The 18,449-nt window shown below is 35.3% G+C and overlaps 1 protein-coding gene across 4 annotated transcripts in view; it reads right to left on the bottom strand.

The window, feature by feature from the left end:
• The window catches only part of MND1 (meiotic nuclear divisions 1), a 119,161-nt gene that overhangs the window by 77,087 nt on the left and 23,625 nt on the right, over positions 1–18,449 (bottom strand). For all 4 annotated transcript variants that reach the window (XM_027866877.1, XM_027866879.1, XM_027866876.1 and 1 more), the window contains exon 4: positions 16,538–16,686. In XM_027866877.1, the coding sequence (XP_027722678.1) occupies positions 16,538–16,686 (149 nt within the window). The remainder of the gene's footprint in view (positions 1–16,537; positions 16,687–18,449) is intronic.

The raw sequence follows: 18,449 nt of genomic DNA, 5'->3' as shown, positions 1-18,449 counted from the left end.
ACTCTGTAGGCTTTGCAATAGTCATTTACAATTTCTTGGTAATTTCTTACTTTGTAAGCTTCCCCAAAATTCTTCTGCTGAATCTTTACAATGATTTCCCTTTAATGTCATTTTTCATGGTTTACCAAATGCTCATCTTTCATCACTTCCCTTATTTAAAGGTTCACAAATTTTTCCTCTTTGATTTTGGCCTCTCAGATTCTTGGAACTTTTTTTCCCTCAGATAACTAAAAGCTGCAACATTTTGACCTATTATGGTTTTACAGAATTTTTCATTAATCTAAGTTTAACGGATAAATTTTTTTTCATAGGAAACCTTTTTTTAAAGGACTGACTAGTGGCTGGATTACCAAAATGCTTTCCCTCTGTAATTAATTCTTTCCTTTGAGGTTAGTGGTTTTAAAAATATATATTTTACATGTCTCTTTTATAGTCACAAAGAAAACAGTGATATTTGTTACACCCGTGTTTCCCTAGTAAAGAGCAATGCCTTTCAGATCCCCCTTAGGTATACCAAGAATACTTTTCAAACTTAATGTTTTGAGAGAAGCTTCCTGTTTTGTATTTATTTTAGTACTCTCATGGAAAAGATTTCATCCCTTCAGTCTGGACACTTAAAGTTCATTTTGGGTTTTATATAAGTGAAGATCATGAAAAAGGTCATGTATATGACTGAGCTATTAAATCAAGATCTGAAGACAAAAAGATTATTTCAAATGTGAAATCACATTTGCTGGTCTAGATAGAGTAGAACAGTAGACAGAGCATTGGACACAGCTTCTGGGAGACATGGTATCAAATCTAGCCTCAAATATTTAATAGCTGCAAGATCCTAAGCAAGTCACTTGATTTCTCTGTGATTCAGTTTCCTTATCTGTCCAGTGGGAAAGTTTAACTTCATGGTCTCTCAGGTTCTATGATCCAATGTTCTTACCTTATCTTTTTGAGTCTCATGGCTACAATCTAAATTATCAAGTTAATGTTTTTCATTCAAATTCCAAATTTCATGTGGTTTTGATACAAATAGTCCTTCAATATATAAAATAAGTTTTATATCTGAGAGTAGAATTGAATATTGTGCAATATGTTTAATCTTGGATATAATCCCTAATATATTTGCAAAGCAAAAATAGCAATCTTTTGAACCCTCTTGGCTTGAGGATAACTGAAGTGTTACAGCATAACTGAGATAACCAAGCCTTATCCTGATCACCTATTTTACAACCAAAAGAGAGTAAATATGCTTTCTTAACTAGATGGGTAAAGTTCTTTCCCTAAGATTTAAAAATCTGCTCACTCTATATGAAACAACAGATTTATATGCCTACAAGGAATGCTAATCATTTAAGTAACCACACTAACAAAGTACAACAAAGTACAAAAGATCTGAGAACACAGGATTAAAAATAGCTCTGTTGTTTGAGACTTTGCTCTGTCATCCTCTTAATCACTGTAACAGATTTTGTCCTTCTTCACTCTGGGCCTTTGACTACTGCGGAGTCACTGACCCCCTCATTTACTGGCTACTGCTAGCCTAGCTAATAAACGGATTATGCCTGGATCTTTGCTGCCTCAGTCTACCTTTATTTCCATTGTGACGTGTAAAAATTTTTCATAAAATCTTAGCAAAAAGACTACTATGTGAAGCCAAAACAACTATTCATTATGACTCATAATGGATTTACACTAAGTATGCAAGGACAATTCAACTTTAGGAAAACAGTTAACATAAGTATCAAAAAGAAAACATTATATAAACCCTAGCTACTACTTTACAAATGAGAGCACTGTGGATCACAAATGTTTATTTTAGTACTTTAAGTATTTTAGTTTATTTAGTGATTTGCCCAAAGACATACTGCTAATCAGTTCAGGGATGAAACTTAAATCCAGATCTTCTGGCTCAAAACATAGGGCTCTTTCCCCAACTTAATTAAGCTAGTTTTCGTAAAAGGCACTGAGATACTTCCTATAAACTTCCTTGGCTCAGAGGACTAAGGACTCAGACTGTGGACCTCCCCATCTCCTGAATATAAAGCAGTTGTGACCACCAGGGAGAGGGAAGGGTTGCTTGGCTGGTGGATTGTGGTGGGGAACCTGCAGCCTCTAGGCCACATGTGGCCTCTAGGTCCTCAAGCATGGCCCTTTGACTGAATCCAAACTTCATAGAACAAATCCCCTTAATAAAAGGATTTATTCTGTAAAACTTGGACTCAGTCAGAAGGCCGCACTTGAGGACCTAGAAGGCCACATGTAGCCTCGAGGCCGCCCGTTCCCCACCCCTGGTAGGTCTCAAAACTGAGGACTCTGGGGGTCCAGAAAGCTAGGCCATCTGTGCTTAGCCTTAACCTAGGAAACTGCTCAGGCTGCTCTGATCCACAAATCAGAAGTCTCAGACTTATCACCTGAAGGCTCTGGGGGTAGTGATGCACTTGGCTAGTCCTCTGATGGATCATTTTTTCCCTTTCTCTTTTTCTTTCTCTTTCTGTATCTCTCTCCTCAACCCTCTGGTGACTGTTATTATTGTTGCTGTTCGTCCTTGAGGTCGGAAGACCAATGACATCACTAGAATTGTGCCTTGACTTGTCTGTGAATTGGATGTAAGTGAGGCAGAATTTCACAAAGTCATCAGCCTCACTCACTCTTCATTGACATCCAGTGGCAAGATAACAATCAGGATGACCGGTGATGGCCCAGGACACAGTGGATGACCTTAGCGTCTTTGATGTCTGATGATGCTCTAAGTGCTTCAGCTGCCTTCATAACCATTGGAACAGATTGTTCTCTTCTGCCCAGAAGAGGAGGAGAAAGGAGGGAAAGTTTTCACATGCTGGGGCATAGAAATTCCCCTAACTTACTAACAAGTTTAAAGTCTGTCGGCTACCCTAAAACTGGTTTAGTCCACGATAACTTTACTAGGGAGTAGCTATTGCACATGCTACAGCTTCCTAGAGTGACAAGTGGACACCAAAGGTGGGTGAGCAGTCCTGAAAAAGGCTCAGTAAGCCCTCACACAGAAGTGACTCCATACATTGCCCCACCCTGACTATTAGAGATAAGGACAAGACTATTAGGTTAGGAAGGCTGGGGCTTCCACTTCAGAAGCTCTCCTGTGTGCCCATGGTTATATTTCCCTTGCAGATTTTAAAGAGGAAAACCTAACCAAGCCACAAAGGCAGCTGTAAAAAATCCCAGAAAGGGAGCTTAGAGTGGTGGGGAAGATTAATGAAGTTTCATACCCAAAATAGCCCTCTCAGGCCTCTACAGTATCTTACAATTCTGATGCTAGATTCTTTTTCCTAGGCAATAGGCAGGAAAAACTGCAAGATACTTTCTCAGTCTATCTTGCCAGATAGAGGTTGCAGAGATAAAGACAGACAAGAAAGAAAATAATTTTTTTCCTGGTTTGTAAAAATTTATGGCATTATAAACTAATTACAGACTAAATTTGCAACTGAAGTATAATATTTTGCTGTAAACTTATAAATTTTGGTCTGAAGATTTTTATAAATACTGAAATATCCTTGTGAATTTTTAGAATTTGCAGTCTATTAGAACTAACGTATATACAAGTAGCACTCTCCTCTATTACTCTCTCCTTTCCCTGGAAATTAACAGATTTATTGTTTTAGTGTAAGGGAAGAAGGTGATTTAACCACCTGGAGAATGCTAAGAAGACCTTACAGTAAAGAAAATAAAATAATGGTTTGCAGTCTGCAGCCTTTGGGCCTTTATCAGGTTAAATTTGCTCTTAGAAGGATGTTATACCTTAACGTTATTTTCTTCTGTGAATGATTCAATAGAATGTTATTGTTGGGGTAAATTAGAAGTGAAGTCACCTAAAAGAAATTGAAATAGACTCTGCAACTCAAAAAGTAAAAATCTTACAATTTATTAGTACAATATAAGAAAATTTGTACAGGAACGATTCAGTGGAGTGTTAGACAAGTATATGACTGAAAAGTAAAGATGAGATGGACTTAAGACAGTAGTGAATATAAGAGAACTGTTGAATCAAAGTGCAACAAGAAATATGCAGTTTTGAAATATATAGGGTTTTAATTGGAGTCTACTGGAAAAGAAAAAAAAAGCACGAGAAGGCTTTAAACAGTAGAGATTAGTCGAGGATGGGTGGAACTTTAAAGAAAGTTAGAGTTCATTTGCACTGACAATGTGAATATCTGGTTTGAAAGTAAAGGCTTTCAAATTATGGAAAGTAAAGTTTGAAGAGACTTTGATCTTATTAAGATAAGAAGGATATGAGATTTTCTTTGCCTGTAAATTTATGGGCACCACTTAGAGAAATGCCTATTAGCAATTTAAGATAAACAATATTCCATAAAGCTATAATGTTTATTAAATGGAAACTTTAGAAATAAATTTGTAGTATGGAGTATTTTCAATATAGCATAGTAAAATTCTGTTTTTAAAAGACTATTAAAAGGGTGTGTTCCAATCTTCAGAGCCTCATGAACCTCCAAGGAGGGAGATTGAGAATGTGAGAATATATCATCATAAATCTTTGGAAATGAGTAAATTGAAAGCAGTGGGCTCTATAATCTGATGTGCTATAGCAGCTAATGGCCCTTAGGAAAACTGAAATTTTAAATACCATTTGTAATTGTAAATCCAGATTTGATTGAGTTTGTTCTAAAACCAAACTATAATGTGGTCTCATATAAATGAGATATATTCTCCTATTAGAATAATTATGATATTTGATCCTCTATAGGTACAACAGTCCTTAACGTAAAATAAACTTGATACTTGGCATCAAGGCAATATGCTTAAAAACAGCATGAATAAGAATTAAAAGTGTAATTACTTCAAAATTATTCTATACTGGTTTTTGAATGCAATTAGTGTAGAATACCAAACTGAAGGATGAATAAAGTGATTTTCTGTTAGATGATTTGGAAATGCAATCAACTGAATTGGTGTTATTTGACTGGCAATAAGTTTTGTTTTTTGTTTTAAAAATCCATAATACCATTTATATTATTATTAGGTTTCTAATTTTTCTTGTATTTTGATTTTTGGGAAATCATTGTATTAAGAAATGCTATTAATTAGAAAAATGATACCCAGAAGATGGTGCAATTATATCATTAGAAAATTAACTCCTCTTTTGATCAGAATGTTATAAAATTATGAATTTAAGTTAATTCAGTATATTTTTCTTAAAATGGATAATAATAATAACTTACAGTTTGGGAAAAGTATAAAAGACTCTGTAAAGTTGCATTATCTATTTTTTGGGGACTTGCCAGATTTTCTCTCCCCTAGAGCTTCCCTTTAGTGAGGTCATAAAATCTTATCAACTCTGAGAAAAGTTGCAGAAGAAATGTTGTGAAGTTGGTGAGAAATTAGAATTCTCAGTTGAAGTAAGGGGACTTAAAAGTTTATTTTATAAAGAATGATTTTTATCTGATAGATTGTTTGGCCACTGCTTATGAAAATTATGAGCTTATACTTGGAAGAATATATATTGAAGGTACATCTTTGAGCCAATTTAGTCTTAACAGACCTCAAATTTAAAGATTTTATTTTTACCTTAAGGGTTAATACACAAAACCTTCAGATATTGATATTTGTTGGTCTAGAGACTTGTAATAAGTAGCCAGTGTTTTTCTGGATTTTGAATGAACTATCATGTATTAACTATATGTGTGAAACTCCAGAATATGATTGTTAATTTCTAATGATTGATTTCTGCTCCAGGATGGATTTAAACTAGAAAGGATGAATAAGATAAAGCCTTGTACATACTTCCTGTTAACTGTTATTATAACAACATGAGAAAAAAAATAACTGTATCTAGCCCTAAACTGATTAGTAAAACTTGTTATTTTAGGTAAAATCTCTTGGGACTGTAATTTGGAATGTTTTGAATTTTGATTTCAGGTATGATTGTCTGAAGTGTCTTTAAATCAATAATGTATCATTCAAGGGAAATGCCATGTGCTATTCAAAGGGAGTGTGATCTGAGACTGCTACAGGTAGATGTCTGTGTCTGGGAAGGTTGAGAGAACAACCGTGCTAAGGTAGGATTCTCTTAACTCAGTTTCCCCACTGCGCTACTTCCTTTATGAATAGGAAATTCTCCTACCTAGTTAATTCTGAGCCTGGCTATGATAGCCTATGAATAATGTGGAATTTTGCTGTATGATTGGCTGTTCCAGAATAAAGGTTACCTATGACTCTTACCTGGAATCAAACAGAACTAGGGAAGCTTATGCTCTATAAATTATTCATTGAGGAGGCCTTTTATTTGTATACAAAGCACTCAAAAACATTTTGTATAGATGTGTGAGCAGGCATATAAAATCCTGCTTATTCATAAGGAGCAGTTTTGTGCTAAGAGGGTCAGAAAATATTTTCACATAAAGAAAATTATTTCAATCAACTAGTTAAAGATGTAAAATGCTGCCTTTCTCATAGATGATTTTTTTTTTCCTGAAAAGAGTAGGAAAGGAACTGTGGTTTTAAAAAAATAAACGATTTAAAATATGAGAACAAGGAAACAGTTTTCAGATGGGATTTGAATAGTTTTGGACAGAAAATGAACTGTAGCATAAATGTTGTTGTTGTTGCTGTTCAGTCATTTTTATTTCTTCAAAACCCCATTTAGGGTTTTCTTGACAAAGGTACTACAGCAATTTGCCATTTTTTTCTCCAGCTCATTTTATAGATGAGGAACTGAGGCAAACAGGGTTAAGTGACTTGCCCAGGGTCACACAGGTCTTCCTGATATTCCTGACTTCAGACCAGGAACTCTATCTACTGGCCACCTAGTTGTCCCATGGCATAAATAAAGGCTTAAATCTCCTTGTGAAAGATGTAGGATGATGATACTTTTTTTTTTTTAACAGTTTGAAAGTTTAAAGAGGCAGAGGGAAAAAAATGGTTTATTGATTTAGGAAGATGTGCATTCAAATCCTGCCTGAGAAGACACTTAATAGCTGCATAACTCTAGGCAAATAATTTGGGTTCTTTGATCTTCAGAAAAGCATCAAAAAGGGGCAGGTAGGTGGCACAGTGGATACAGCACCGACCCTGGAGTGAGAAGGACCTGATTTCAAATCCAGCCTCAGATACATAGCACTCACTAACTGTGTGACCCTGGGCAAGTCACTTAACCCTGCTACATAGCCAAAAAAAAAAAAAAAGAAGAAGAAAAGAAAAGTATCAAAAAAGATGAGGGTGGACTTAATGGCATCTCAGGTCTCTGCCAGCTCTAAAATCTATAATCCAGTAACAATTTTGATCACATAAAAGTATAAAGTTTTTTCAAGAATAAAATCAGTAGAGTTATAATAAAAAGAATTGTCAAATGGGAAAACAATTTTTACATCAAATATTTCCAGTGAAAGTCTGATATCAAAGACAAATAAGAAATTGACATAAATATACAAAGCCAGTGGTCATTTCCTAACAGATAAATGTTCAAAGGATATGATGAGTTTTCAAAAGAACTGAAAATTTAAAAGGACCATACGGAATAGGCCCCAAATAACTAATAAGGGAATACATAATTAAAACATTTCTGCTTTTGCTTCACACCCAGCAAATTGGCAAAGATGATATAAAATGGAAATAGTCAATGTTGGGGAAAGACAGGCACACTATTACATTGTTAGTAAAGCTGTGAATATGTCCAAATGTTTTGAAAACAGTTTAATGAAAGAAAATTTACTAAACTGACCCAGTAATCTTACTTCTTGGCAATATACTCAAATGAGGTCAATTACTGAGAAAAAAAAATTACCACAACAAAATACTCATGCAGCATTTTTTGAGGCCCTTAAATATGGATGTGAGGGAATATTACTATACTGAGTGACCTCTGAAGTTCCAAATCTCTGATCTCTGATCCTATGTAAGAAATGGTAAATATGAGGAACTCAGAGAAATCTGGAAAGACTCACATAAAATAACATTAAAAATACCAGAATTCAGATTAATGTAATGACCAACCTCTTCCAGAAAGCTGACTATGAAATATATTTATCTTTACTCTCATACTGGTGGCACAAAATGACCATTAACAATTTGCTTTAACTTTTTCTTTACCATGAAGGAGGATAATTGGGAGGTGAAGAGGAGGCTGTTACAATTATTTTTAAAGCATCAAAAAAATTAATAAATAAAAACAGACTGGAATTTTTTAACATACTAAGCTCTTCAGTAACTGTCTCATCTGCTCTATACTTATTTATATCAATAATCATTGCCATGGACTTTAATATTAGTCAAATATGGAAAAGGAAAAAAAATATTTTGCCCATTTACAAAGCCAAGCTAAATAATTTCTCAGTAGAATCTCACTTTGCCATACAAATGAAACAGTCCCCTACATAACTTTCCAAATTTATCATTCTGTACTCATAGTCAGAAGATTCAAAAACAAAATAATAAAATGAGTGTCTTTCAAAGACAACTTTCAACATCTTGTTGCTTAGTAAGCAGAATAAATAAATTTCATCAACTTGCTCTTCAAAAAACACTCTAAACTAGGGGTTCTTAACCTTTTTTTTTTTTTTGTGCAATGGACCTCTCTGTTACTAACTCAAGACTAGACTGGCACCACCTTCTTCAGCCTCCTCTTCCCTCAGTTTGGAGGCTGGAGGGCAGAATACCAATCCTCCCAAAGCCTTCCTTTACAGAAGGCAGGAACTGGACCCCAGCTCGCTCCATTTTTGCCTCTGCCTGGTTTCAACATCATGGAACAAGATAACCCACACCTGGTACCCCCTAGAGCTAGTCTGCAATCCCCCTCACTCCCAGCCATTTCCAGCCTCCCTTTGCATGTGGTTCCCCCTCCCTTCCCGTTAGATTGTAAATTCTTTCAGGGCGGAGACTATCTTTCTTTCTACTAATTGTAAACCCAGGGTTTAGTACAGTGCCTGGGATGTAATAGGGACTCAAATGTTTATTGGATTAGAATGGATAAGGTACTGAAATGCATAAAATAAAATAGTAGGATTACAAAGGAAACCAATTATATTGAAATAATTTATATATTATATATTATATTTTATGACATATAATTATATATTAAATATTATATTTAAATTATATCAAATATTATATATCTGTATAATTTATATTATATAATAAAATGAATATTAAATACATATTAAAATGTATATATTAAACCAAGGTCATGGAATGTGGGACTAAGAAGCTTTGCTCTAAAATAAAAACTAAACATATGGGATCATGAGAGTCACTGAAATTCTGTGAAAATAACCCAAGACTGGTATTTAGAAGACTTGAGTTCTAATGTCTCACTGGACCCTACTAGTATGACCACTGGCAAGTCACCTGAACTCTCTTGAAAACCCCTTTACCTCAAACCCCAAAAGTCTGAGAACCCCAAGCAGAACGTTGGCCTCAGAGTCAGGAAAACTTGGATTCCAATCTGACGATTACAAATCATGTGGCTATGGGCCAGTCCCTTCACTTTTTTCAGTCTCAATTTCCTTATCTGTAAAATGGAGATAATAGTATCTGTAGTACCCACCTCACAGTAGTTGTGAAGTCCAATGTGGAAACTTGAAAGTGCAATATCAACCTTAGCTATGATTATTATTTCCTCCTCTCAATAAAAGCAACTAGGTGGTGCAATGGATAGAGTGCCAGGCCTGGAGTCAGGAAGATCTGAGTTTGAATCTAGCCTCACACACTTAGTAGCTATGTGACCCTGGACAAGTCATTTAACCCTGTTAAGTTCAGTTTCCTCATCTCTAAATTGAACTTGTTGGGACAACCCCCAACCAAAAAAAAATCTTAATCACCCACTGAAAACCTAAGGTAGGAGTTCTTTTCCAGTGTTTTCTCTCTTTATATGTATTTCCTAGACCATGTGTCTTCTTACAGGAATATATGAATTTGTGGATAATATTTCCTTTTAAAGGACCAAGAGAAAAGTTTTGAACTTTTTAAAAATGTTTAAATTTATTAACTGTATGGCCCCGAGAAAGTTCTATTTACTTCAGTTTACTGTTCTGTAAGGGGATAATAGTGGAACCCATTTCCCATGGATGTTGTGAGGATCACATGATTGCAAAGTGCTTGACACCCACTGCTTGGCATAGGACAAATGCTATCTGAATGTTAACTATTTAAATGTAATTGTTAAAATTAAGGTCAACTAATTGGTAATTAATTGGTTTTGTTTCAAGTTTAAATACATGATAATTATTTATGATATTGTTATATTTCTAAATTTCCTTATATTGTGTAATTTGGTAAGAATTGTATCACCTATGTTGTTAGCAGATTAAGAATTGTACTGTCAGAGAAAAAGAAAAATGAATGGGTTAGGAAGCTGTTAGGTTATTCTATCTGACCATGTGTTATAATATTAAATCATAAACTTCCAAGTTTTGTTCATATTTAAAGGAAGTTTCAGCTAAAATTATTTGGTTCTCACTTATGAAAATTAAGACTGTTAACTAAGCTATTTGGAGTTATTGTTTAAATCAAGTATTTACAAAAGTATTTTTTGTGAAAGGAAACTTGGTAATTATGCAAAGAAAGGACCTTGTAAAATCTCCTTGTAATTACTTTAGTTTGTTATATTAACAGGATAAATTGTTAGCTCTTTTTAAGAAAAGGAAATACTTTCATGAAGAAATGTTTTGCAAAATCTTTTTGTGTGTGTGTTTTTTTAGAAGGCCTACTAAATTGCCATTTGCAAGCTAATTTGTTGCAGTAATAATTTGATATTAATGACAATTATATCCAAACCTATTGTGAATTTTGAGTTTCATTCCTAGGTTTGTTGTGTCCTTGGACTAGCCTTAATGGGTGTTTTCTAAGAAACAGAGTCAGACTCAGCAGCTGAATGGGACCAAAGCAATTACTATAATGAGTTGTAAGTGGGAAGGATCTTGCTGTTTTGATCTGAATTCATTCCACGGCCTAGCAAGGGTTAAAATTAGTGTTTGAACTGATCACAGGTATAAGATTCAATTCCTGAAGTATCTTGTTCTTTTAGATTAAGTATGGAAGGATAAATAAGACAAATAAATCTTACAAATGGGAGATTATAGTCACAGATCTGAAATCCTGATTATTGGAACTTGCTACTCAAGACCTTGTGGGACTGTTAACTGACTTATTCTGAGTCTGACTCCAGGTATGGTTATCAGGGAATGTTATTGAGTCACTGATCCATAATGCCAGCAACCCTGTAGGGGTCTATGCTATGAACTGCAGAGGGTGTGTTCATGGGAAAAGTAGGGAGAACGATTTCCACATGAGCTGAGGTAGGATTCTCCTGACTCAATTTCACCAACATGAATATCCTACCTGGAAGACTTTAAGGCTGGCTCAATGGAACTGGGCATCTTATATCACTTCTGCCAGGAAATGAGAAGTTAGGGAAACTGTTCCCTTACTACAGTTGTGTCCATATTCTTTTATGGCAAATTTCCATAATCAAAAAGTTTCATAAGCATAAATATTAAATCTATTAAATAACAGATTGATACTGGAACATCTGAGGTTATTATGGTAAGATGCAAATGTAAAATTGAGCTATTTGGCCTTGAATTTTAGAATTAAGTATTTAGCCTTGACATCTGTTACTAATATATTCCTATATATGTTAGGATCCTTTAATTCCTCATAATGGTATGGGTATAATTAGGTCAAGGACATGTAAAACCAGGATATTATTCTGTTACTTAGTTAATATCATACACGTCTCAGTTTGTTACAATTAGTTAATGTCAAAAGAAGAATGGCTTGTGGTCTATCTTGCAAATACCTTAAAAGAAGCATTCAATTTAATTAGGGGTTATTTCTTTGAACATGACCAGAAATTGGAATTATTTTATTACTTGATATGTACTGTTTTAAAATTGATCCCTCAATGTATTATGTATGTACTGGAGTCCATTTTTTTTATAAAAACTGTTCTGTTACTAATTCCTTGGTGGAATCTCATCTTCCTGATGGGGGAGTGAGTGTGAAGCATAAAAACTGGGTTCTAATTTTGAATAACTGGGTTCTTATTTTCCTGTTTTTATTTGAGTTTCTTATCAACATGACAATTGACCAAGGTTCCAATTTTGATTTTATAGTAATAGAGACATTATTCGACCTGGTTATTGGCAAGGTAATTTAAAATTGTATTAAGATCAATTTTGTAGGAGAGTAGACACAAGAAAGAGGATCTCTACAAGAAGACAGTCGGCTAGAGACTGCTTGAACAACACTCTGAGCAGAAAACTTTATCAGATGATGTCCCCCCAGACAGCTGTATGAGATGAGATTTCTGAGCCTTAATGGACTATTTATTGTTTATTTTTTCCCCTTGCTATTTACTTGCAAAGGGGACTGCCCCTTTGATTTGTCAATGCATCAATCAATTTCTCCTTCCCCTCTCCTATATTGTTATAAGTCCCCCAAATCCCTTGATTAAGTGTTGACCATATCAGTTAGTGATTCATTGAGAAGGTTATACCTCTCATTAGGATTAAATGGGGGAATGTGAAAAATGATTTCTCTCAGTAATCTGTGTCTTGGAGACTCAGAGCTCTACCCCCCCAGCCTTCTGCTCCAAAGTTCTTCAGAAGGACATTACAGATAATGAGATTGCATTGAATTTTCTTATCCTGGTCAACCTCCAATCCAGGCCTGAATTGATTTTATTTTACTCAGGCTTGAGCGGAGACAGATTTCCTCTGCCTAGTTAGCCCAAAGACTGGGGGTAATATTTCCTCTATCAGATGGCAGGTGATACTAGCCCCAGTAGACCAAGATAGTGACCTAAGTTACATACTCAAGACCTCATTTTAATATAGCCCACCTCCCGGTAAGTCGACCAATCAAGGCTGATTGGCATCCCTTGGGAACACCTACTCTTCGAAGGACATATAACCCTGTACCCCAAATCCCAAATCAAGCCAAATCGACTCCCTTAGGAGAGTCCAGTTTTGGACTGAGCTCCTATGCAAGCCAGCTTGAGAGAAATTAAATCGTGGACACACACAACCTAATTTCTTTTATCCCCTTCTTAGAACAGACTCTGTAACTTACTGGGGTTAGATAAGCTAAAGATGGAAATGACAAACCACTCCAGTATCTTTGTCAAGAAAATCCCAAATAGGGTCACAAAAAGTCAGATGTGACAGAAATGACTGAACAACAACAAGAGAGGTGGTGAACTCCTGGCATAAAATGCTATATTATCCTTTTATTTTGGCTTAACTGTTTTTCTCTAAAAAGTTGCAGGGATGATTTTGGGAAAGTAACTAAAAATAATAATTAAAACATTTAACTTTTTTCAAATAGTGCAGAAAAAGAAAGTCATTTAATCCTTCTGTGTCCAAGTTTACTCATCGACACAAATCTGGAGTTAGAATAGATGGTCTCTGGGTTCCCTCCCAGTTCTACATGTTATGATGCTATGAAGTATAGAATGAACCATGGATTTTTGTCTATGAGACTTTTTGTAGATCCCAAACTCAAAGCAATTACTGCAAGGTCACCTGTGAATAGGCACTTTTCAATGCTAATTTGGATATGATACATAATATATATGCTAATATATACATTAGCATATCAAAACCAAATCACTTTTCAATTACTCAAGCCCCAGGCAGATCTGTGGTTATCCTCAATCCACAAAGGATTTAGAGAGGAGGATTGGGTTTGGTGGCTTTTTTTTTTTGGTTTTTTTTTTGCTTGGTTGGTTTTTTTGTGATAGCTATAGTCAAGGCAGATTGGATTGGGGTTGGGGGAGGGGAGGAGTACTGACAGCAATAGAAAGCAAAGAGTGGGACATTACCATTCTCCATTATATCAGGGATTATTTTTTCTGTGTTGGTTGGAAATGCTGATGGAGTTATGGGTTTTTTATGAAAGACAAAGTTCAAGTCTTGCTACATAAAGCAAGCAACAAATGCTTATCAGGGTAAAATGAGAATCTATAAAGCAATCAACAATGTAATAACGTTTTTGCTAGTGACTACCACCACAATTAAGGAAGGTACGTTATGAAAAAGAAGTCTCTATAAATTTATTAAAAGTATTTTCTTCCGAACAAAATCTCATTAAAATCCCCTAAATTTTATAAACAGAACTATTTCCTTTCTTCAGTATTTAGTAGATCTCTTCTTCTTCAGGTACCCTTAGGTAATCAGGTGAAAATTATCATTTTTGCCATAGGCTCAGTTTCCTGAGCACACCCCACCTCCAATGGGAAACTCTGTTAAGAGATCCACAGATTAAGAAATGGGACATAGGAATGATTTTATCTAGCTCTTTCATTTTATAGGAATTTGAGGAAACTGAGACCCACAGAGGTTTAGTTGAGATTTATTTTATAAAAAAAAAAAAGTATCTATTTTAAGCTCCATTTTGTATACTACTCAACAGCTACCAGATATCAAAAAACGAATCACAATAAATTTGTATACTTTCTTAAAATCAGTAGACTAGCTGCTTATATGTTTTAGCCCCAAACCACTAAAAATGAAGTTTCCCTGTATTTCTAGATAAAAAAAAAAATTGCCAAGTTAAGTCCTAGAAATTAATAGCGAAAAGAACTGAAAAGAGCCAAAATCCATTTTCTGAAAGCTGTCCCAAATGAGATGAAAGGAAAATGAATCCAGGATGAAAAGCTGAATGGTTTGGTTTTTTTTAAAGTATCCAGAGTCTGGCCAAGGGTAGAAACAAATACCCAGAAAAGAGTGTAATGTTTGGAACTGACCCAACAAGGGAAAGAAAGGACTTTGGACCCAGAAGAGAAATGCTGACATCACTGTTAAGCTGCTAGGTTAGCAGAATCATAATCTGAATGTTTAGTTCAGGGTATTTAAAAATTCACAGGACATTTTTGGAAGTAAATGGTAGTGAAGGGCTCCAAAGATGGCAGGCTCATTAAAAATAATTAGATGTGATTGAAAAAAACAGTTCAGTAAATTTCTTGTGAGCTCCTAAATCAATGGTAATGAAACTGGCTTAAATGATACTAATTGGCTGCAAATTTGGAGGCTTATAGTGTTGCTGAAGTATTACATTAAAATAAATTTCTGTCTACCATTGACCCATTTATATAAAGCTTGATTTAGTGCTAAACAACTTGAGATATTTGTCCAAGATAAAAATTGATTTTTTCTCTATCCAAAACGTTTTTAATTAGTGAAAACATGAACACAGAAAAGTATTTGCTCTCACCTTCAAAAATATCATGAAATTTAGAGATACAATTAGAAACAAATCCTATTTTAATCTCTATGGGCATTCCATAAATGGATGAAACTCAGAGCAGATACATTAACATTAGACTATTTCAAGGATGAGAATCAGAACTAATTAACAAGGAAGATGTTACTATCGACAAGCTAATGATATAAGACACTAAGTTAGCTAGCAAAAACAAAGTCCTGATATGATTAAAATTTCAATTAATATAAAGTTATACCCCTCCAAAAAGTTAAAACCTTTCAAGTGCAGATGGCTAAACTCATGCTTTCTCATAATCCTTTCAGAGGAAGCCATCCCCATACTGGTGGCCTTCTTTGAGATCTCATGATATTTATTATCTGGGTATCAATGGGTTATGTAGGTCATCCATGAATTATTCCTCACTCTATTGTCACTCACTATCTTTGGCCAACCTGCCTCCTTCTTATGTCATACATCTCTAGGACAATCCTTTACCCAACATCTGTTCAATTCTCCCTGAGTAATACAACAATATGTTGCAGTCTATTCCAATAACTTCACCACACAAAGCATGACAAACAACATAGGTTACAATCTTGATATTTTATTTCAAACCATCACAACAAAATATGCAGTAAAATCCTATTGATTTATTATTTATATGTCAGTTTCTAACAAAAACAAATATACTGCATTCCTCTTCCCCATTCCCATCCCCAGCCACTTTGAGGCAGTGAAGCATAGTGGGTAAAGAGCCAGATTCAGAGTCAGGGAGACCTAGGTTCAAGTTGCCACCTTTGACCCATAAATGGGCTGTGTAACCAAAGGTAAGACACTCAACGTTAACTCTTCAAGACTTTAAATTGCAGAAGAGTTGTCCAATCTTCACTGTTTGAGAGAGTTTCTTCATAAAGGTTCCCACCCCAATGAAATTATAGGTACAGGAGGAAAAAAGCCAAAACATTTTGAGTAACATTTTTAGCAATTTATTATAGTCCTAATGATGTATTAATGATATACAATAGAACTCCTCTCTTTATTATAATGGTGTATAATGGATTTTTTTCTATTAAAAAGGATTTTTGAACAATAAGTCAAAAGAAGAGACTCCAGGCATAAAAATTCCCTCCACCAAGAGACTTGAAGGTGTCTATGCCTTATTGGTTTAGTCTTTACCCAGAGTCACTTAGAGGTAGTAACAGTCAGGGGCAGGATTTGAACGAGGTCTTCCCAACACTAAGCCTGTTACTCTTAACTATTCTGCTGCCTGTTGCTATCACTGAAAGACATTAAAAAATCTATTCTCCTTTCATGAAGAAAAGGTCTATTTCTTTTCCTAACTCTTGCTTACCTGAGTTGACAATGTCTCCAATTTTCGTTTCCTTGCGTGCAATGCTTTGCTTGGAAAAGCCCAGAAATAATTAGATGTCCCAATCCTCTCAGAGTCCACCATGCCATCATCAACTAGGCTTTGAAGGACTTCCTTCACTGACATAGCAGCTACCAGAAAGAAAAACAATATTATAAATTTAAATGAGAATCACACAAAGATAACACATAAATGGAAAATTGCATTAATGGCACTTAAGGTATAAAGGGTTAAAATGCCCCTAGAAAGAGACATATGTCTCAATACTCTTTTTAATCTTCTTAAGGTCTGGACTTTATTCAAAAGAACCTAAGGCCCCCCAAAAAAGAGCCTAAGGCTTAAGTCAGTTTGCATGTGCCTGTATTTTACATGGGGAGTAAAATTATTACCTTTGATGTTATTGTCTTTGATTTTCATGAGAGACAGCATGGTGCAGGGGATAGAGAGAGTCAGGAGGAACTGAATTCAAGTCCAGCCCCTGATACATGCTAGTCATGTAATATTGGGCAAGTCATTTAACCTCTTTGCCACATCAATGAAACCATTGGTATGGATCAAAAAAAAAAAAAAAAAAGCAACTATATCTAGAAGACCAGGCAAGATTTAGGAGATACATGGGGAATGATCTTGTGAAATTATCCAGATGCTTTAAGGGATCATGGGCCAAGGCAGCATGCTGCTGAATATGCCAATTCTGATGTGTTGAACATGTTGGCCACCTCTTCTCAAAGCAGTCCTTTGCGCCGGTGTCAGCACACACTAACATTTATTTTCTCTAACTGGATTCTTGTTTTTGATATATTCTTTAAAATCTCTTTTTATTCATTTTGAAGTTTCTTCCTAGAAATTTCTCAAAACTTTCGCTGGCCTGCCTCATTGCTAGTTTACACCAGGCTGGCTAGTTTTACAAAGTTACACAGCCCATTTACGGGTTGAAGGTGGCCACCTGAACCCAGGTCTCCCTGGCTTTGAGTCTGGCTCTTTATCCACTGTGCCTCACTGCCTCAAAATGGTTGGAGACGAGGATGGAGGAGACATGGTAGAGACATGGTAGAGACTCCCTGGACCAGTTCTTCTGTAATTCACCTTAGAGAGTTGCCTGGGGGTTAAATGAGTTGACCAGGGTCACACAGCTAGCATGTATCAGGGGCTCGACTTGAACCCAAGTCCTCTTGACTTCCTTTATCTATCGTACCATGTGGTCTCTCATGAAAATCAAAGACATTTGTAATAATATCATTCCCCATGTTAAATACAGGCACATGCAAACTGACTTAGACCTTTGAAATAGAAAGAAAAGCCAACACACAACAGAATAACCTAAATATCTTAACAGTCAAGAGGTTGCATAGTCAAATATTCTTACAGGACTTTCATCCATTTTTTATAAATGACTGCACACTTATGCAAACAAAATGTTCAAATTAAATACAAATAAATACTGATATTTAAGCTTGTAAAACATGAAGTGAGCATCTCTCACAAATACACCAATGGACCAGAGATCTCATTCATGAGGGAACTCCCTCCATCTCTTAAGACTGTAACCAATCTATACTCACTTGTCTCATGATACCTTTTGTCCATGTTTCCCCATTAGCTTCACCTATGGAGGGTCCCCAATAAGCTGAGACTTTCCTTATTTTCTCTTGACGCCATGAGGTTACTATACCAGCATAGCACTCAGGCTGCTCATTATGTGTTATCAGTGATGAATGTATCACTGTGCAACAGACTTAATTTTTCTAACTTTGAAAAGAAACTAGAGTCACTGAACCATGTTACTTACTTAATTGACCAGGGAAGTAAGAATTCACTTGTGTATAATGATTTATTGAAAGCATATAATTATGAAAATATTATGAAGCAGCTAATTGGCGCAATCAAAAGAATG

Source organism: Vombatus ursinus, unplaced genomic scaffold (assembly GCF_900497805.2).
Source record: "Vombatus ursinus unplaced genomic scaffold, bare-nosed wombat genome assembly UNPS02014784.1, whole genome shotgun sequence".
NCBI lineage: Eukaryota > Metazoa > Chordata > Mammalia > Diprotodontia > Vombatidae > Vombatus > Vombatus ursinus.
Note: the sequence above shows the minus strand (reverse complement) of the source record. Positions and strands in the feature narration are given on the sequence as shown.